Source organism: Thunnus maccoyii, chromosome 8, assembly GCF_910596095.1.
Source record: "Thunnus maccoyii chromosome 8, fThuMac1.1, whole genome shotgun sequence".
Lineage (NCBI taxonomy): Eukaryota > Metazoa > Chordata > Actinopteri > Scombriformes > Scombridae > Thunnus > Thunnus maccoyii.
In genome coordinates, this window is record NC_056540.1 from 16,794,757 (window position 1) to 16,817,011 (window position 22,255).

Below are 22,255 nucleotides of genomic sequence, written 5' to 3' on the forward strand. Positions count from 1 at the left end.
CAGACAGTTCGAGATATGCACTATTTTTGAAAAAGGAAGAGATTTCGACCTACAAGAGATTTCCTTCTGATCAGTGGATCATGCAGTTGTCAATTTGAAATTTGACATTGGAATCTAAAGGGTATCTGTTTTGTGGAATATAAGCAGACTGTGGAGCCTCACTGGGGGAAAAAATCGCATAGAACAATGAATCGGCAAGTACTGTTGTTCATCTCTTTCCTTTTCCTCGACTCAGTGTGCGGGCAGGTCAGCTACTCTATTCCAGAGGAAATGTCGAGAGGATCTTTAGTGGGCAACATAGCACAAGATTTAGGTTTAGAAATCAAACGTTTGGTATCCGGCAAAGCTAAGATCTATACTAGGAACAACGACGAGTACATCGAGCTCAACCGAGAGAGAGGAGTCCTCCTTGTCAAAGAGAGAATCGACAGAGAGGCGCTGTGTACAGAGACGGCGCTTTGTGCTTTACATTTTCAGATTATCTTGGAGAATCCTATGGAGTTTTACAGTGTTACAGTCCAGATTACAGATATCAATGATAATGCACCAACCTTTGAAACAAGTGAAATGGAATTCAAAATTAGTGAGTCTGCGATCACCGGGGCAAAATTTGTCTTAGAGAGGGCCGTGGATCTTGATGTGGGAATTAATGGAGTTCATAGTTACGAATTAAAACCAACAGACAATTTTGCTCTGAAACTGCACAATAACGCTGATGGAAATAAAAATGTTGAGATGGTGCTGCAGAAGCCTTTAGACAGAGAGAAACAAGAGCAGATATCTCTGGTGTTAACGGCTGTAGATGGAGGAGAGCCGCAGATGTCAGGAACAATGATGATTCTTATTACAGTTTTAGACGTCAATGATAATGCTCCCGTTTTTACACAGCACACATACAAAGCTACAGTTACTGAGAATTCACCTAAAGGCACAGTTGTAGCTACTGTTACAGCCTCAGATGCAGATCAGGGTTCAAATGGTAAAATAACATATTCAATCACTAATACATTAGGAAATGTCAGGAAAATGTTTGAAGTGAATAAAGAAAACGGTGAAGTTTCATTAATTGGAAATATTGACTTCGAAAAGTCAAGACATTTTCAAATTAATTTACTCGCTAGTGACGACGGAGGACTCACAGATTCTTGTAAATTAATTGTGGATGTGCAAGACGTAAATGACAACAAGCCCGAAATCAACATAATGTCGAAGTCAAATGTGATATCAGAGGATGCCAAACTCAATACTGTCGTTACAATGATAAACATTGAGGACCTAGATTCAGGGGAAAACGGAAATGTGAAATGTTTTATCAGCGAAAATGTGCCATTCCTTTTAAAAACATCGACGGGTAATTTCTATAGTTTAGTAACAGACAGTGATCTGGACAGAGAGAGAGCCTCTGGGTATAACATAACCGTGACCTGCTCTGATGAGGGAGTGCCCTCCCTCTCCAGCAGCGTCACTCTCACCTTACAGATCTCTGATGTGAATGATAACGCGCCGATCTTTGAGAGGAGCTCATATGAGGCCTACATTGTAGAAAACAACACACCAGGCCTCTCTATATTCACAGTGACAGCCAGAGACGCTGACTGGAACCAGAATGCCCGTGTTTCTTACATACTGGAGGACTCCTCTGTTAACGGAGTGCCAGTCTCCTCATATGTGTCCGTTAGTGCTGATAGTGGAGTCATCCATGCAGTTCGCTCTTTTGACTACGAGCAGATCAAAGATTTCCAGTTCCGCGTCAAAGCGCAGGATGGAGGCTCCCCTCCACTCAGTAGCAATGTGACAGTGAAAATAATGATCCAGGACCAGAACGACAACCCCCCTCAGGTTCTGTACCCAGTCCAGACTGGTGGCTCTCTGGTGGCTGAAATGGTGCCTCGTTCAGCAGATGTGGGTTATCTGGTCACTAAAGTGGTGGCTGTTGATGTGGACTCTGGACAGAATGCCTGGCTCTCCTATAAACTGCAGAAAGCCACAGACAGGGCGCTGTTTGAAGTGGGCTTACAGAATGGAGAAATAAGAACTATCCGCCAGGTGACTGATAAAGATGTTGTGAAACAAAGACTGACTGTTATAGTGGAGGACAACGGGCAGCCCTCTCGTTCAGCTACAGTCATTGTTAACGTGGCGGTGGCGGACAGCTTCCCTGAAGTGCTGTCAGAGTTCACTGACTTTACACACGACAAGGAGTACAATGACAACCTGACTTTTTACTTAGTGTTGGCTCTGGCTGTAGTTTCCTTCCTCTTCATCACGTGTTTAGTGGTTATTATATCAGTGAAAATCTACAGATGGAGACAGTCACGCATCCTGTATCACTCCAATCTCCCTGTGATTCCATATTATCCACCACGTTACTCAGACACTTTGGGGACAGGGACTCTCCAGCACGTGTACAATTACGAGGTGTGCAGGACGACTGACTCCAGAAAGAGTGACTGTAAGTTCGGCAGAGCTGGTAGTCAGAACGTGCTGATAATGGACCCCAGTTCTACAGGGACGATGCAGCGGATACAGAATGAAAAGAGCATCCTGGATGAACCAGACTCTCCTCTAGAGGTTAGACCACTTTGTTAACATTCATGATTTAAACTATAATTAATAGTACAGTACTTTTTAAAGTTACAAACAGGGAAGCATCATATTTCATGTGACTTTTTTACGCGACATAGTTTGTACACCGGTAACTTCATCTCATACATTTCAGATTTACTTTTCTTTTTTTTCCTTCCTGTCTAATTCATTTGGTTTGGGAGTACCGGTGGATCACATTTTAAAATGTTAGCTGAATAATTTGTCTTTTGATTTTACGTGTTTGCACGAATGTTCGCACCATCGCTGTGGACCTCGATTACACAGGTGCTCCGCCTCTTTGGCGTTGTGTATTCCAGATGGTTGTTTGTGGATCATTAACTTTAACTAGCTCAGAGTGGAAAATGAAAATATATAATTTCCCCCAAAGGTATTTTCAAGTATATTTTAACTTCAACCTTTCATTCTAAGAAACAGTATGGATTGCTCTGATTGGTATTATTTTCACTGTTATCATTTATTATTATAACTGTTGTTTATGTTGAAGGTTTTTTTCTCTAAGAATCAAGGTGCTATACGGCATCACTTTACCCGAAAAGTGCATGCCAAGCTTGAAGTTCTGGGCCGTCATTCAGGGTTATCTCATTTCAGAACATTGGACAGCGACATCAACAGAATGACCACATGTAACCTGTCTGTCCCCACGGGTTATCAGTCTCTTTTTCTTTTTGTCTCATTAATTGTCCATTATTATCATGATTCGTGCAAACCTTTGTTTTCTGAACTTTTTTAATCCCTTTCCAGTCTTTCAATATGATTCTATATACAAGCTGACACTTGCTATAACTGTAAGATCTCATAAACATAATGTTTTAAATTGAATGTCTGTTATCTTCAAATATATTACTATAAAGACCTAGACAGTAAACATGATTAATTTCAATCGTGTCTGCAAGCAGTCTCTTGGGGGAAAAAACAAATTGTAATTTAAGTAGATGTATTGTAACCAGATTTCCAGATGGTTTACAGTGAGTTCTTCCAGAGTTAAATTTGAGTTGTTGTTGTGCAGTTTTATAATATGAACTCTTAGGGCCGCTGTTGACCAGAGTGTTGACGACTGAGAGCAGGGTTATAGCAGCACCTCCCATGTAACATCGACATAATACAGAGAGAACACGACGGGCAACGAACAGACAGTTCGAGATATGCACTATTTTTGAAAAAGGAAAAGAGATTTCGACCTACAAGAGATTTCCTTCTGATCAGTGGATCATGCAGTTGTCAATTTGAAATTTGACATTGGAATCTAAAGGGTATCTGTTTTGTGGAATATAAGCAGACTGTGGAGCCTCACTGGGGGAAAAAATCGGATAGAACAATGAATCGGCAAGTACTGTTGTTCATCTCTTTCCTTTTCCTCGACTCAGTGTGCGGGCAGGTCAGCTACTCTATTCCAGAGGAAATGTCGAGAGGATCTTTAGTGGGCAACATAGCACAAGATTTAGGTTTAGAAATCAAACGTTTGGTATCCGGCAAAGCTAAGATCTATACTAGGAACAACGACGAGTACATCGAGCTCAACCGAGAGAGAGGAGTCCTCCTTGTCAAAGACAGAATCGACAGAGAGGCGCTGTGTACAGAAACGGCGCTTTGTGCTTTACATTTTCAGATTATCTTGGAGAATCCTATGGAGCTTTACAGTGTTACAGTCCAGATTACAGATATCAATGATAATGCACCAACATTTGAAAAAGGTGAAATGAAATTCAAAATTAGTGAGTCTGCGATCACCGGGGCAAAATTTGTCTTAGAGAGTGCCGTGGATCTTGATGTGGGAATTAATGATCTTCAAAATTACGAATTAAAACCAACAGATCATTTTGCTTTAAAACTCCACAATAACGCCAATGGTCATACAAATGTTGAGATGGTGCTGCAGAAGCCTTTAGACAGAGAGAAACACGAGCAGATATCTCTGGTGTTAACGGCTGTAGATGGAGGAGAGCCGCAGATGTCAGGAACAATGATGATTCTTATTACAGTTTTAGACGCTAATGATAATGCTCCCGTTTTTACACAGCACACATACAAAGCTACAGTTACTGAGAATTCACCTAAAGGCACAGTTGTAGCTACTGTTACAGCCTCAGATGCAGATCAAGGTTCAAATGGTAAAATAACATATTCAATCACGAACACATTAGACAATGTCAGGAAAGTATTTGAGATAAATGAAGAAAACGGTGAAGTTTCATTAATTGGCGACACTGACTTCGAAAAGTCAAGACATTTTCAAATTAATTTACTCGCTAGTGACGACGGAGGACTCACAGATTCTTGTAAATTGATTGTTGATGTGCAAGACGTAAATGATAACAAGCCCGAAATTAACATAATATCGAAGTCAAATCTAATATCAGAGGATGCCAAACTCAATACTGTCGTTACAATGATAAACATTGAGGACCAAGATTCAGGGGAAAACGGAAACGTGAAATGTTTTATCAGCGAAAATGTGCCATTCATTTTAAAAACATCGACGGGTAATTTCTATAGTTTAGTAACAGACAGTGATCTGGACAGAGAAAGAGCTTCTCATTATAATATTACTGTAACCTGCTCTGATGAGGGAGTGCCCTCCCTCTCCAGCAGCGTCACTCTCACCTTACAGATCTCTGATGTGAATGATAACGCGCCTGTCTTTGAGAGGAGCTCATATGAGGCCTACATTGTAGAAAACAACACACCAGGCCTCTCTGTATTCACAGTGAAAGCCAGAGACGCTGACTGGAACCAGAATGCCCGTGTTTCTTACATACTGGAGGACTCCTCTGTTAACGGAGTGCCAGTCTCCTCATATGTGTCCGTTAGTGCTGATAGTGGAGTCATCCATGCAGTTCGGTCCTTTGACTATGAGCAGATCAAAGATTTCCAGTTCCGTGTCAAAGCGCAAGATGGAGGTTCCCCTCCACTCAGTAGCAATGTGACTGTGAAAATAATGATCCAGGACCAGAATGACAACCCACCTCAGGTTCTGTACCCAGTCCAGACTGGTGGCTCTCTGGTGGCTGAAATGGTGCCTCGTTCAGCAGATGTGGGCTATCTGGTCACTAAAGTGGTGGCTGTTGATGTGGACTCTGGACAGAATGCCTGGCTCTCCTATAAACTACAGAAAGCCACAGACAGGGCGCTGTTTGAAGTGGGCTTACAGAATGGAGAAATAAGAACTATCCGCCAGGTGACTGATAAAGATGCTGTGAAACAAAGACTGACTGTTATAGTGGAGGACAACGGGCAGCCCTCTCGTTCAGCTACAGTCATTGTTAACGTGGCGGTGGCGGACAGCTTCCCTGAAGTGCTGTCAGAGTTCACTGACTTTACACACGACAAGGAGTACAATGACAACCTGACTTTTTACTTAGTGTTGGCTCTGGCTGTAGTTTCCTTCCTCTTCATCACGTGTTTAGTGGTTATTATATCAGTGAAAATCTACAGATGGAGACAGTCTCGCATCCTGTATCACTCCAATCTCCCTGTGATTCCATATTATCCACCACGTTACTCAGACACTTTGGGGACAGGGACTCTCCAACACGTGTACAATTACGAGGTGTGCAGGACGACTGACTCCAGAAAGAGTGACTGTAAGTTCGGCAGAGCTGGTAGTCAGAACGTGCTGATAATGGACCCCAGTTCTACAGGGACGATGCAGCGGATACAGAATGAAAAGAGCATCCTGGATGAACCAGACTCTCCTCTAGAGGTTAGAATGCCCCCGTCTTTGGTTATGTCAAAGCTGTATGTTTAAAATGTGTTTGTTCACTGACAAGTTTAGACTGCATTAACATGTTTCTACACACCATTGCTGAAGACATTTTAAAAACTTTAATCAAGTATTTTTTTGTTAGTTTGGTTTTTTGTAGAAATAATTGGTAATAGAAGGTTTAGTGGATCGTCTTCATGTTGTCTTTAACGCTTTGTCCTTACTCTGAAGGCCTATTGTATTAGATTCTGTCTCTAAAATATATGAATTCGGTATTCTAATTTCTTTTTAGACGTCCTTGCTGTGTTCGGTTCTGTGATTTAGCTGGTTCCAAAGGCAGATACACAACTGTCATTTGTTGCATTCTGTCTTTGCTTAATCTAAGAAATCTCAGCTGATTTGTTAAAATACTTCCTTCCCATATTCATATCCGTTTTTCTTACTTCTTGCTACTGATTTTGAGCAGTCACTGACGGGTTCTAAATAGATATGTGGTTATTATTCGTCTACGTAGAGGTCACTGATATCTTCTGTTGGTATCAGTCACTGAAAAGTTTATTAATTTTGGTACATGTATGCATATATTGTAACAGGAGTTGTGCAGTACATTTATGTCGTTGTTCAGGTTTTGTCCATTTCAGGACATTGGACAGCGACATACTCTTTATCGGCATCATTACCGCTGTGTTCCCACTTTATATGTTAAGATCTGTTTGTACATTATTAATATTTTAGGTTAAATTGTTTTGCACGGTTTTGATATGTAACTGTATGTCATTGATACGTGTTTACCTAAATTATGATTTACCTTTTAAATATGAGACAGTATGTAAATACAGCATCCCATAGTTTATGTGACTGTAAATGGAAGTAACAAACATGCAATCATAGCTCTGAACATGGTCAACAGAGCTCAGGGAATAATATTACCATTGTATTTTAACAACTTTAATCCCACTTCAGATTTCAGGAAAGCAAGTATTCTGAACAGATTCATTAATGTTGGATTTCTGCAGTTTTACAGTGTGAACTCTTAGGGCCGCTGTTGACTAGAGTGTCGACGGCTGCGAGTAGGGTTATAACAGCACCTCCCATGTAACATCGACATAATAAAGAAAGAGATCGGGAAAGAACGGACATGCGAGTCATATGGAATATTTGAGAAAGGCACGGCGACCTTTGAGACTTTCCTTTCATCTGTATGGATTATGGAGCTACTAAACTAACATTTGATACCTGAAACGTTATCAGTTTTATGGGATTTAAACATACTGAACCTCACTGAAAATATCGGATAGAACAATGACGAGGCAAGTACTGCTGTTTATCTGTCTCCTCTTCGTCGGCTCAGTGCTCGGGCAGGTCAGCTACTCTATTCCGGAGGAAATGGCCAGAGGATCTTTAGTAGGAAATATAGCACATGATCTAGGTTTGCAAACCAACCGTTTAGCGTCTGGTAAAGCTCGAATCTATACCCGAGATAGCGACGAGTACATCGAGCTGAATAGGGAAAGGGGAGTCCTCCTTGTTAAAGAGAGAATCGACAGAGAGGCGCTATGCAAACAGACGACGCCGTGTGCTTTACATTTTCAGATAATTCTGGAGAATCCTATGGAATTTTACAGTGTTACAATCCAGATTACAGACATCAACGATAATGCACCAACCTTTGAAAAAAGTGAAATGAAATTCAAAATTAGTGAGTCTGCGACGGTCGGGGCAAAATTTGTACTGGAAAGAGCTGCGGATCTTGATGTTGGAATAAACGATCTTAAAAGCTACCAATTAAAACCAACAGACAATTTTGCTCTGAAACTGTACAATAACGCTGATGGAAATAAAAATGTTGAGATGGTGTTGCAGAAGCCTTTAGACAGAGAGAAACAAGAGCAGATATCTCTGGTGTTAACAGCTGTAGATGGTGGAGAACCGCAGATGTCAGGAACAATGATGATTCTTATTACGGTTTTAGACGCGAATGATAATGCTCCCGTTTTTACACAGCACACATACAAAGCTACAGTTACTGAGAATTCACCTAAAGGCACAGTTGTAGCTACTGTTACAGCCTCAGATGCAGATCGAGATTCTTATGGTAAAATAACATATTCAATCACGAATACATTAGACGATATCAGGAAATTATTTGAGGTAAATGAGGAAAATGGCGACGTTACTTTAATTGGAAATATTGATTTTGAAGAGTCCCGAAACTATCAAATAAGTCTACTTGCTAGTGATGAAGGAGGACTCACAGATTCGTGCAAATTAGTTGTCGATGTTCAAGACATGAATGACAACACGCCGGAAATCAACATCATGTCAAAATCAAATGTAATATCAGAGGATGCCAAACTCAATACTGTCGTTACAATGATAAACATTGAGGACAAGGATTCAGGAGGAAACGGAAAAGTGCAATGTCTTATAAGCGAAAATGTCCCTTTCATTTTAAAAACATCAACAAATAATTTCTATAGTTTAGTAACAGACAGTGATCTGGACAGAGAGAGAGCTTCTGGTTATAATATTACGGTGACCTGCTCTGATGAGGGAGTGCCCTCCCTCTCCAGCAGCGTCACTCTCACCTTACAGATCTCTGATGTGAATGATAACGCGCCTGTCTTTGAGAGGAGCTCATATGAGGCCTACATTGTAGAAAACAACACACCAGGCCTCTCTATATTCACAGTGAAAGCCAGAGACGCGGACTGCAACCAGAATGCCCGGGTTTCTTACATACTGGAGGACTCCTCTGTTAACGGAGTTCCAGTCTCCTCATATGTGTCCGTTAGTGCTGATAGTGGAGTCATCCATGCAGTTCGCTCTTTTGACTATGAGCAGATCAAAGATTTCCAGTTCCGCGTCAAAGCGCAGGATGGAGGTTCCCCTCCACTCAGTAGCAATGTGACTGTGAAAATATTGATCCAGGACCAGAACGACAATCCCCCTCAGGTTCTGTACCCAGTCCAGACTAGTGGCTCTCTGGTGGCTGAAATGGTGCCTCGTTCAGCAGATGTGGGCTATCTGGTCACTAAAGTGGTGGCTGTTGATGTGGACTCTGGACAGAATGCCTGGCTCTCCTATAAACTGCAGAAAGCCACAGACAGGGCGCTGTTTGAAGTGGGCTTACAGAATGGAGAAATAAGAACTATCCGCCAGGTGACTGATAAAGATGCTGTGAAACAAAGACTGACTGTTATAGTGGAGGACAACGGGCAGCCCTCTCGTTCAGCTACAGTCATTGTTAACGTGGCGGTGGCGGACAGCTTCCCTGAAGTGCTGTCAGAGTTCACTGACTTTACACACGACAAGGAGTACAATGACAACCTGACTTTTTACTTAGTGTTGGCTCTGGCTGTAGTTTCCTTCCTCTTCATCACGTGTTTAGTGGTTATTATATCAGTCAAAATCTACAGATGGAGACAGTCCCGCATCCTGTATCACTCCAATCTCCCTGTGATTCCATATTATCCACCACGTTACTCAGACACTTTGGGGACAGGGACTCTCCAACACGTGTACAATTACGAGGTGTGCAGGACGACTGACTCCAGAAAGAGTGACTGTAAGTTCGGCAGAGCTGGTAGTCAGAACGTGCTGATAATGGACCCCAGTTCTACAGGGACGATGCAGCGGATGCAGAGTGAAAAGAGCATCCTGGATGAACCAGACTCTCCTCTAGAGGTTAGAATGCCCCCGTCTTCGGTTATGTCAAAGCTGCATGTTTGTTCACTGACAACAAGTTTAGACTACTTTACATGTTTCTACTGTCTACACACCATTAACAATGGCATTTTAAAAACTTAAATCAAGTAGTTTTTCTTGTAGAAATAATTGGCCATAGCAGGTTTATGGGATCATCTTCATGTCGACTTACACTCTCTGTCCTTACTCTGTGGGCCTATTATATTATAATTTGTCTCTAAAATATATGAGTTCAGTGTTCTAATTTTTTTAGACGTCCTTGCTATGTTTGGTTCTGTGATTTATTTGGTTCAAAAGGCAGATACACAACTGTCATTTCTTGCATTCTGTCTTTGCTTAATCTAGGAAAGCCCAGCTGATTTTTTTTTAAGTATTCCCCTCCCATATTCATATCCCCTTTTCTTACTTTTTGCTACTGACTTTAAACATACACTGAGGAGCTCTAAATAGATATGTGTTTATTATTTGTGTCTTCTTAGTGGTCATTAATATCTTTTGTGGGCATTACTTACTGAAAAGTTAAATCACTTTGGTACATGAATGCGTGTATTGTAACAGAAGTTTTGCAGGACATTCATGTCGTTGTTGTTCACACTTTGTCCATTTCAGAACATTGGACAGCGACATACACTTTATCGGCATCTTTACCTGTGTTCTGTGTTCCCACTTTATAAGATCTGTTTATACATTAATCAGATTTGTGGCGAAGTTTTAGAGATTTTTGATATGTATGTCATTGTTACTCTTACTTACATTGTTTCATACCTTTTGAATATGAGACATCATATAAATACATCATCCCATTGTTAAAGTGACCAGTTGTAGAAAGTAAGTACATTTACTCAAGCACTGTACTCAGGTACAGTTATGAGGTCCTTTTACTTTACTTGAGTATTTCCATTTTATGCTACTTTATATTTCCACTCCACGACATTTCAGAGGAAAATATTGCACTTTCTACTCCACTACATTCATTTGACAACTTAAGTTACTTTTCAAATAAAACAAAAATGAGTCAATGGAAAACATAACAAGCTTTTAAATTACAGTGCATCGTTAAAGATGAAACCAGTGGTTTCCAACCTTTTTTGCTTTTGACATCTTACAAAAAGCAGCGTGTAGTCGGGGTCACATTTCAGATGTCTATGAGTTGTTAACAGCTCCACCAAATAATGATTGTTCCCTCTATACTCCTCACACGGTTTCATTTCAATAAATGTCCAAATGATCCAATATATCACCAAAAATCAAAGATTAGAGAAAAATTCCAGAAACTGAAAACAGATTTGTGTATCAGAATTGTGTTTTCTTCTTCTTTCCTCTCCCATTTTATCTGGTGACCCTCTAGAGGGGCCTGACCCCTAGGTTGAGAGCCAGTGGACTAAACTAGCTAACTGTATATAAAGTAGTTCAAACTAGCTCCACCTCCAGCAGCTACAACAGTAACATGCTACTGATACACTGATGCTTCAGTATTAATAATCTAATGATTTCATATATAATAATATATCAGTCAGAGGGAAGAAATGAGAACTTTAATACTTTAAGTATATTTTGCTGCTAATACTGATGTACTTTTACTTAAGTAGGAATTTTCATGCTGGACTTTTACTTGTATTGGAGTATTTTTACATTGTTGTATTGGTATTTTTTCTTAAGTAAAGGATCTGAATACTTCTTCCATTACTGAAAGTGACTTTAAATAATCGTAACAAACATGCAATCATGGCTGTCAAGATGATCAGTAGAGCTCTGGGAATAACATTACCGCTGTAGTTTTAACAGCTTTAATCCCACTTCAGATTTCTTGAAAGAAAGTCTTCTGAACAGATTCATTAATGTTGGATTTCTGCAGTTTTACAGTGTGAACTCTTAGGGCCGCTGTTGACTAGAGTGTCGACGGCTGCGAGTAGGGTTATAACAGCACCTCCCATGTAACATCGACATAATAAAGAAAGAGATCGGGAAAGAACGGACATGCGAGCCATATGGAATATTTGAGAAAGACACGGCGACCTTTAAGACTTTTCTTTCATCTGTATGGATTATGGAGCTACTAAACTAACATTTCATACCTGAAACGTTATCGGTTTTATGGGATTTAAACATACTGAACCTCACTGAAAAAATCGGATAGAACAATGACGAGGCAAGTACTGCTGTTTATCTGTCTCCTCTTCGTCGGCTCAGTGCTCGGGCAGGTCAGCTACTCTATTCCGGAGGAAATGGCCAGAGGATCTTTAGTAGGAAATATAGCACATGATTTAGGTTTGCAAACCAAACGTTTAGCGTCTGGTAAAGCTCGAATCTATACCCGAGATAGCGACGAGTACATCGAGCTGAATAGGGAAAGGGGAGTCCTCCTTGTTAAAGAGAGAATCGACAGAGAGGCGCTATGCAAACAGACGACGCCGTGTGCTTTACATTTTCAGATAATTCTGGAGAATCCTATGGAATTTTACAGTGTTACAATCCAGATTACAGACATCAATGATAATGCACCAACCTTTGAAAAAAGTGAAATGGAATTCAAAATTAGTGAGTCTGCGATCACCGGGGTAAAATTTCTGCTGGAAAGGGCCGTGGATCTTGATGTTGGAATTAATGGTGTTCAAAGCTATGAATTAAAACCAACAGACAATTTTGCTCTGAAACTGCACAATAACGCTGATGGAAATAGAAATGTTGAGATGGTGTTGCAGAAGCCTTTAGACAGAGAGAAACACGAGCAGATATCTCTGGTGTTAACGGCTGTAGATGGAGGAGAGCCGCAGATGTCAGGAACAATGATGATTCTTATTACAGTTTTAGACGCTAATGATAATGCTCCCGTTTTTACACAGCACACATACAAAGCTACAGTTACTGAGAATTCACCTAAAGGCACAGTTGTAGCTACTGTTACAGCCTCAGATGCAGATCAGGGTTCTTACAGTAAAATAACATATTCAATCACGAATGCATTAGATGATATAAGGAAATTATTTGACGTAAATAAGGAAAACGGTGAGGTCAGCTTGATGGGAAATATAGATTTTGAGGAGTCCCGAAACTATCAAATAAGTCTACTTGCTAGTGATGAAGGAGGACTCACAGATTCGTGCAAATTAATAGTCGATGTACAAGACATGAATGACAACAAGCCGGAAATCAACATTATGTCAAAGTCTACTGTTATATCAGAGGATGCCAAACTACATACAGTTGTTACAATGATAAACATCGAGGACAAGGACTCGGGAGAAAACGGTAACGTGAGATGCTTTATTAATGAAAATATACCTTTCACTTTGAAAACAACAACAAATAATTTCTATAGTTTAGTAACAGACAGTGATCTGGACAGAGAGAGACATTCTGAGTATAATATTACTGTGACCTGCTCTGATGAGGGAGTGCCCTCCCTCTCCAGCAGCGTCACTCTCACCTTACAGATCTCTGATGTGAATGATAACGCGCCTGTCTTTGAGAGGAGCTCATATGAAGCCTACATTGTAGAAAACAACACACCAGGCCTCTCTATATTCACAATGAAAGCCAGAGACGCTGACTGGAACCAGAATGCCCGTGTTTCTTACATACTGGAGGACTCCTCTGTTAACGGAGTGCCAGTCTCCTCATATGTGTCCGTTAGTGCTGATAGTGGAGTCATCCATGCAGTTCGTTCTTTTGACTACGAGCAGATCAAAGATTTCCAGTTCCGCGTCAAAGCGCAGGATGGAGGTTCCCCTCCACTCAGTAGCAATGTGACTGTGAAAATACTGATCCAGGACCAGAACGACAACCCCCCTCAGGTTCTGTACCCAGTCCAGACCGGTGGCTCTCTGGTGGCTGAAATGGTGCCTCGTTCAGCAGATGTGGGCTATCTGGTCACTAAAGTGGTGGCTGTTGATGTGGACTCTGGACAGAATGCCTGGCTCTCCTATAAACTGCAGAAAGCCACAGACAGGGCGCTGTTTGAAGTGGGCTTACAGAATGGAGAAATAAGAACTATCCGCCAGGTGACTGATAAAGATGCTGTGAAACAAAGACTGAGTGTTATAGTGGAGGACAACGGGCAGCCCTCTCGTTCAGCTACAGTCATTGTTAACGTGGCGGTGGCGGACAGCTTCCCTGAAGTGCTGTCAGAGTTCACTGACTTTACACACGACAAGGAGTACAATGACAACCTGACTTTTTACTTAGTGTTGGCTCTGGCTGTAGTTTCCTTCCTCTTCATCACGTGTTTAGTGGTTATTATATCAGTCAAAATCTACAGATGGAGACAGTCTCGCATCCTGTATCACTCCAATCTCCCCGTGATTCCATATTATCCACCACGTTACTCAGACACTTTGGGGACAGGGACTCTCCAACACGTGTACAATTACGAGGTGTGCAGGACGACTGACTCCAGAAAGAGTGACTGTAAGTTTGGCAGAGCTGGTAGTCAGAACGTGCTGATAATGGACCCCAGTTCTACAGGGACGATGCAGCGGATACAGAATGAAAAGAGCATCCTGGATGAACCAGACTCTCCTCTAGAGGTTTGTCCTTTCGTTACAAAGCCGTCATCTAATTTATGTATATTTGCCATTTAAAACATACTTATACAGTATTCGTTTGAGCTGAGTTTCCATGGTGAGCTCAAATTGTTTCAGCACCACGGACAGCGCTTGACAAATCATCCTTCATGAGGTTAATGCAAGATTTGTCTAAGAACTCAGTCACTATGTATTTTCTCTGGCATGTTGAAGCTACATGCAATGATTATATGTGTGTGTGCAAGCATTTGATTGTGAGCGCGTGCCTTTGTGTGTGACTTTATGTTACCGTGGTGTATTTTCTTTTCCTGTAAAATGTACTGGAAACAGAAACACGTGGGATACAGTTGACATACTGTGACGTTATTTAGACACGTTTATTCTGTTTTCTCTCTCAATTCTTTGTGCTTCCACAATTTAAAAAAAACAACTATAACATCACGAGGGCTCATGCTACACAAAGCGACTCTTTCTAGTACTTTGAATAATATGTTTTTAACATTACAATGCTGGGGCTCCGTCTTGTCCCAGTCGTGTGCATTTTCATGTTCTGTACTCTTAGGGACGCTGTTGGCCAGTGTGTTGTAGTTCCACTGCAGACTTCACCAGCACCTCCCAGATCATTTAGATTTGTTGGAGGCAAGGTCGACACAATGCACAGTCGCAGTTACAGGGAGCACTAAATACGGGCAAAGGAAATGGAAATTATTTGATCAAGATTTGTGTGGACGGCTCCTTCATCCTTTGTCCTACAATTTGTGGAATACGACTGTCTTCTTTGCGGATTATTTCCTGATTCGTTTTGATCTTAAAGAACCGTCGAGCGAAACAATGAGACCGCAAGTACTATTGTTTTTCTCGATGCTTGTTCTTAGTCCCGTGCTCGGGCAGGTCAGCTATTCTATTCCCGAGGAAATGTCGAAAGGCTCGTTGGTCGGCAACATAGCACAAGATTTAGGTTTAGATTTAAAACGGCTGAAAACAGGAAAAGCTCGCTTGCATGTTGGAAATACCGCTGAATACATCGAGTTAAATAAAGAAAAAGGAGTCCTTCTCATCAAAGAGAAAATAGACAGAGAGGCGTTGTGCAAACAAATGACTCCCTGTGCTTTACATTTTCAAATTATTTTGGAAAACCCCATCGAGTTCTATCGCGTTACAGTAGAAATAACAGATATAAACGACAACGCCCCTATATTCAAAATGAATAATATGTTATTTGAAATCAGCGAATCGGCTGTCAGTGGGGCAAAATTTGTATTAGAGAAAGCATTAGATTACGACGTTGGTATAAACGGACTCAAGAGCTACTCCCTCAACCCAACAGATAATTTTGTTTTAAAACTCAACGACAACGCAGATGGAGAAAAGGAGGTAGAGATGGTCTTGGAGAAACCTCTCGATCGTGAGAAACAAGAACAATTGACTCTTACATTAACAGCAGTCGACGGAGGTGAACCCCAGCTCTCAGGGATAGTGCAGATTCACGTAACTGTATTAGATATAAATGACAATGCTCCAGTATTTACGCAGTCAACATATAAAGCTAGTTTAATGGAAAACTCCGCGAAGGGAACGTCATTAATGACTGTAACAGCCACAGATAGAGATCAAGGCACAAATGGTATAGTGACGTACTCTATTTCGGGTAACACCGACGGAATTATGGATTTATTTGAAATACATGGGACAAGTGGGGAGATACGTTTGATCGGAAAAATAGATTATGAAACATCAAAACATTATCAATTACATGTTAAAGCAAGAGATCAAGGTGGGCTCACTGACTCATGCAAAATAGTATTTGACATTATTGATGTGAATGACAATATTCCAGTGATAGATTTAATGTCAACTACACAATCTATACCGGAAGATGCCACGTTTCAAACAGTTGTTGCTGTTATGAATGTCCATGATGCTGACTCGGATATTAATGGAGTGGTTAAATGTTTTCTGAGTGATAATGTACCTTTTATCATCGAAAATACATCGAATGGATTCTATAGCATAAGAACAAACAGTGATTTAGACAGAGAAAGAGCCTCTGAGTATAATATAACTGTGACCTGCTCTGATGAGGGAGTGCCCTCCCTCTCCAGCAGCGTCACTCTCACCTTACAGATCTCTGATGTGAATGATAACGCGCCTGTCTTTGAGAGGAGCTCATATGAGGCCTACATTGTAGAAAACAACACACCAGGCCTCTCTATATTCACTATGAAAGCCAGAGATGCTGACTGGAACCAGAATGCCCGTGTTTCCTACATACTGGAGGACTCCTCTGTTAACGGAGTGCCAGTCTCCTCATATGTTTCCGTTAGTGCTGATAGTGGAGTCATCCATGCAGTTCGCTCTTTTGACTACGAGCAGATCAAAGATTTCCAGTTCCGCGTCAAAGCGCAGGATGGAGGTTCCCCTCCACTCAGTAATAATGTGACAGTGAAAATAATGATCCAGGACCAGAACGACAACCCCCCTCAGGTTCTGTACCCAGTCCAGACTGGTGGCTCTCTGGTGGCTGAAATGGTGCCTCGTTCAGCAGATGTGGGCTATCTGGTCACTAAAGTGGTGGCTGTTGATGTGGACTCTGGACAGAATGCCTGGCTCTCCTATAAACTGCAGAAAGCCACAGACAGGGCGCTGTTTGAAGTGGGCTTACAGAATGGAGAAATAAGAACTATCCGCCAGGTGACTGATAAAGATGCTGTGAAACAAAGACTGACTGTTATAGTGGAGGACAACGGGCAGCCCTCTCGTTCAGCTACAGTCATTGTTAACGTGGCGGTGGCGGACAGCTTCCCTGAAGTGCTGTCAGAGTTCACTGACTTTACACACGACAAGGAGTACAATGACAACCTGACTTTTTACTTAGTGTTGGCTCTGGCTGTAGTTTCCTTCCTCTTCATCACGTGTTTAGTGGTTATTATATCAGTCAAAATCTACAGATGGAGACAGTCTCGCATCTTGTATCACTCCAATCTCCCTGTGATTCCATATTATCCACCACGTTACTCAGACACTTTGGGGACAGGGACTCTCCAACACGTGTATAATTACGAGGTGTGCAGGACGACTGACTCCAGAAAGAGTGACTGTAAGTTCGGCAGAGCTGGTAGTCAGAACGTGCTGATAATGGACCCCAGTTCTACAGGGACGATGCAGCGGATACAGAATGAAAAGAGCATCCTGGATGAACCAGACTCTCCTCTAGAGGTTAGAGTTTCCCCACTTTGGTTATGTCAAAGTTGCATGTCTAAAATATGTTTACTCACTGCAAACAAAAAAACAGCACCTTGGACAGATGCAGTGGTATGTAACTGGTTTCGCCTTTTTTTCTCTCTTTCTCTCACCCTCTCTCTCACAGTTGTAACAATGTGCTTCCAATTACATTGGTTATTCTCACTTTATGTTTTTTCTCGGGTATACATACCATTTATGTTTTTGCGAAGTTTGGATGGACAAGGCCCCTTTTTGATAATTATTTTTAAAGTTGTTTTATTTGACCAATACTGCATATTCCTAAAGCTATTTCAACTGATATGATGTTTACTTCTCTTGCAATTTCAATTTGTGAACTGTATGGGCCGCTGTTGGTCAACGTGTTGCAGATATGGAGCAGATCCTCCCATGACATACCAGTATTTTAGAGAAAGAAAAGGCGAGAAGACACTATTCACGGACAGATTACCTTTAGATGAACACATCAAGTCAACAGACTCTTATTCGAGATTTGCGGATTGTATCGATATTCTTTGTATCCATACATTTTTGTATGGATATATTTTTATTGTGAACCCCAGTGTAATACATTTTTTGGTGCACGTGAACTGTGGATAGAACAATGAGACGGCAAGTACTGTTTTTCATCTCGATATTCTCTCTCGGTTCAGTTCTCGGTCAAGTCAGCTACTCTATCCCGGAGGAAATGGCAAAGGGTTCTGTGGTTGGAAACATAGCACGGGATTTAGGTTTAAATGTGAAAAGACTGAAATCGGGTAAAGCTCGCATATATACGGGCGACAGTGCAGAATACATCGACCTGAGTAGAGAAAGAGGAGTCCTCCTAGTGAAAGAGAGAATCGACAGAGAGTCGCTGTGCAGACAGACGACGCCTTGTGCTTTACATTTGCAGATTATTTTAGAAAACCCAATGGAGCTTTTTCGAATAACAGTAGAGATTACCGACATCAACGACAACAGTCCCAGTTTTAAAAATGACGAGAAACGTTTTGAAATTAGCGAATCCGCAGTTACAGGGTCTAAATTTGTGTTAGAAAGAGCGGTCGATCCAGACATTGGTGTAAATGGCCTGAAAAATTACAGCTTGAAACCAACAGATAATTTTGTACTTAAAATACAGAGTCAGGCAGACGGAAATAAAAAGGTCGAGATGGTTTTACACAAGCCGTTAGATCGAGAGAAAGAGGAACAGATATCATTGCTGTTAACAGCTGTAGATGGAGGAGAACCTCAGATGTCTGGTACAGTGAAGATTTATGTGACCGTGCTCGATGCAAACGACAATGCTCCTGTTTTTACGCAGTCGGTTTACAAGGCAGCCATAGCGGAAAACTCTCCGAAAGGAACAACATTGACCGCAGTGAGTGCGTCTGATGCAGATAAAGGAACAAATGGGGAAGTTTCTTATTCAGTGTCGACCACTATGGATAGTGTTTCAGACATATTTACCATAAATGAAAACGGTGAGGTGATATTAGTTGGAGAAGTTGACTTTGAAAAAGCCAGGTATTACCAAATCGATATTGAGGCTAAAGACAGTGGTGGTCTTTCTGATTCCAGTAAAATTATAGTTGATGTTATTGATATTAATGATAATAAGCCAGTAATCAGTATACTTTCCAAATCTGATTCAATCCCAGAAGACTCTGCCCAAAATACAATTATAGGTATGTTCAGTGTCCTTGACCCAGATTCAAGTAACAGTGGTCAAGTAAATTGCAAATTAAATGGCAACATACCATTTACGATTACAACTTCTTCAAATGATTTCTATAGCTTAGTAACAGACAGTGATTTAGACAGAGAGAGAGCCTCTGAGTATAATATTAGAGTGACTTGCTCTGATGAGGGAGTGCCCTCCCTCTCCAGCAGCGTCACTCTCACCTTACAGATCTCTGATGTGAATGATAACGCGCCTGTCTTTGAGAGGAGCTCATATGAGGCCTACATTGTAGAAAACAACACACCAGGCCTCTCTATATTCACAGTGAAAGCCAGAGACGCTGACTGGAACCAGAATGCCCGTGTTTCCTACATACTGGAGGACTCCTCTGTTAACGGAGTGCCAGTCTCCTCATATGTGTCCGTTAGTGCTGATAGTGGAGTCATCCATGCAGTTCGCTCTTTTGACTATGAGCAGATCAAAGATTTCCAGTTCCGTGTCAAAGCGCAGGATGGAGGTTCCCCTCCACTCAGTAGCAATGTGACAGTGAAAATAATGATCCAGGACCAGAACGACAACCCCCCTCAGGTTCTGTACCCAGTCCAGACCGGTGGCTCTCTGGTGGCTGAAATGGTGCCTCGTTCAGCAGATGTGGGCTATCTGGTCACTAAAGTGGTGGCTGTTGATGTGGACTCTGGACAGAATGCCTGGCTCTCCTATAAACTGCAGAAAGCCACAGACAGGGCGTTGTTTGAAGTGGGCTTACAGAATGGAGAAATAAGAACTATCCGCCAGGTGACTGATAAAGATGCTGTGAAACAAAGACTGAGTGTTATAGTGGAGGACAACGGGCAGCCCTCTCGTTCAGCTACAGTCATTGTTAACGTGGCGGTGGCGGACAGCTTCCCTGAAGTGCTGTCAGAGTTCACTGACTTTACACACGACAAGGAGTATAATGACAACCTGACTTTTTACTTAGTGTTGGCTCTGGCTGTAGTTTCCTTCCTCTTCATCACGTGTTTGGTGGTTATTATATCAGTGAAAATCTACAGATGGAGACAGTCTCGCATCCTGTATCACTCCAATCTCCCTGTGATTCCATATTATCCACCACGTTACTCAGACACTTTGGGGACAGGGACTCTCCAACACGTGTACAATTACGAGGTGTGCAGGACGACTGACTCCAGAAAGAGTGACTGTAAGTTCGGCAGAGCTGGTAGTCAGAACGTGCTGATAATGGACCCCAGTTCTACAGGGACGATGCAGCGGATACAGAATGAAAAGAGCATCCTGGATGAACCAGACTCTCCTCTAGAGGTTAGTCTCTTGGAATATAACAAAGTGTTGCATTACACCTCTTATGGCACCACTTATGTTCCACACTAATCTGGGGGCTCTTTGAATGCTATAGGAATCATAATGAACATAATTTTCCATCCTTACAACCAACATCTTCAATTATTTTATAAAGGCATCTTTAATATCCACTACTTCATGTTTAACATGCTTAATAAAACCTCCACATAGTTGTCTCCAGTGTAAAATTCTGCAACATATAAGTTTTTGTCCCATTTTGATCCTCATTTTTACTAGTAAATATAATTAGTGGTGTTGCAGAATTAACGTAAATAATCAGTGCATTGTGGTGACTAGGTTGTGTATCATCTATGGTAATGACTTTATAGGAAATTTAGAGTAAAAACTCTATTTGGAACATTATGGAACAACAGACTCGAGTTTCTTTTTGGGTGACATGTCCATCAGCAGAACACCTATTTGGTCGCAATGAGTTGTTGAATAGTTGGTTGAAGTAGTGACAATGCATTCAGTTTGGGAGTGTTAAAGTCACCAAGCACAAACACTGGCAGATCCATAGATCTTCTAGGGTCATTACTGAAATTGCCAGCAAGGAGCTCTGCAGTGCCTTTTTTTAAAATCAGAGCTAGGGACACCTACTAGGATGAGGTTAAGCTCACTTGCTAGGTTCTGTAAATAGTGTAGCTGAATACATATTGTCACCAGCATCATCCATGTTCTAGGTTTTTGGAACGGATAAAGCTGTGGGAAGTAACCAAAATTGTTTAAAAATGTAGAATACTCAGTCACACAGAATTACAATTCAAGTGTGTGGAGAGTAAGTAGAAAATAGTGAGTAAATGTCTAGTATAATGTCACTTTAAATTACCAGAGTAACCAATAAGTGCATATAAATAAAATGAAAAATAGAGAGTAATATGTCCATAGGTGGGTGCATATATATGGTGATGTGTCATCTTGTGACCCATCTCTGTAGCATACAACTTAAGGTGAATATTTTTTTTATGTAACATATCAGCTTGGTACTGCCCATTGTTGACAAGACTGTAATTACCAAGGAAGAGGTCCTGTTGGAAAATGGGTTTTATGGGCTGCTGAAGGACAGTCTAAGATGTTTCTTCTCAGTGGTCAGTTTTTCATCTAAACTGCCAAAATGATTGTTAATTAAAGACAATATAAAAATGTAGGAAGTTCGATGGTATCCTTTTTTCCTCCAATTTCCTTGTAAGAAAAATTATTATTTTTGCAAACAATCTCATCTAATTTCGTCATTAGAAATTGATTATTAAGTTAGAAATCATTTCCAAGATAATATTTTAGGATTTAACTGTTTCTGAATATCTCAACAGGACACGTTTTCTTTTTTCTAGTACTAAATAACTACATAGTAATATTAACCCCAACAACTGGACTCACAATCCATTTATTTTTACATAATATAATTGTCATTGAATCGTTTCATTATTTCAAAAGTAAGTTGTTGCTCCTGAA

At 41.1% G+C, this 22,255-nt stretch overlaps 6 protein-coding genes across 15 annotated transcripts in view; all 6 read left to right on the plus strand.

The window, feature by feature from the left end:
* LOC121902128 (protocadherin gamma-C5-like) overlaps positions 1–22,255 on the plus strand; it is a 309,164-nt gene that overhangs the window by 195,913 nt on the left and 90,996 nt on the right. Inside the window, exon 1 of one of the 10 annotated variants that reach the window (XM_042419364.1) lies at positions 7,528–9,994. The exons of the other annotated variants lie outside the window; for them this stretch is intronic. Coding sequence (XP_042275298.1) covers positions 7,610–9,994 — 2,385 coding nt within the window. The 5' untranslated portion in view covers positions 7,528–7,609. Of the gene's footprint in view, positions 1–7,527; positions 9,995–22,255 lie in introns of those variants that run through there. 10 annotated transcript variants of the gene reach the window in all.
* LOC121902244 (protocadherin gamma-A2-like) lies at positions 125–2,589 on the plus strand. Its single transcript, XM_042419501.1, has one exon. The coding sequence runs from the start codon at positions 187–189 to the stop codon at positions 2,587–2,589; it is 2,403 nt and encodes an 800-aa protein (XP_042275435.1). The 5' UTR covers positions 125–186.
* On the plus strand, positions 3,507–6,352 carry LOC121902245 (protocadherin gamma-A5-like). The gene has a single exon (XM_042419502.1). It carries the CDS (start codon positions 3,923–3,925, stop codon positions 6,350–6,352), a length of 2,430 nt encoding a protein of 809 aa, XP_042275436.1. The 5' UTR covers positions 3,507–3,922.
* Positions 12,099–14,595, plus strand: LOC121902246 (protocadherin beta-16-like). The gene has a single exon (XM_042419504.1). The coding sequence runs from the start codon at positions 12,157–12,159 to the stop codon at positions 14,593–14,595; it is 2,439 nt and encodes an 812-aa protein (XP_042275438.1). The 5' UTR covers positions 12,099–12,156.
* LOC121902247 (protocadherin gamma-A2-like) lies at positions 15,370–17,911 on the plus strand. Its single transcript, XM_042419505.1, has 2 exons — positions 15,370–17,754; positions 17,906–17,911. The coding sequence occupies exons 1-2, from the start codon at positions 15,370–15,372 to the stop codon at positions 17,909–17,911; spliced, it is 2,391 nt and encodes a 796-aa protein (XP_042275439.1).
* On the plus strand, positions 18,374–20,906 carry LOC121902157 (protocadherin beta-16-like). The gene has a single exon (XM_042419404.1). The coding sequence runs from the start codon at positions 18,383–18,385 to the stop codon at positions 20,831–20,833; it is 2,451 nt and encodes an 816-aa protein (XP_042275338.1). The 5' UTR covers positions 18,374–18,382; the 3' UTR covers positions 20,834–20,906.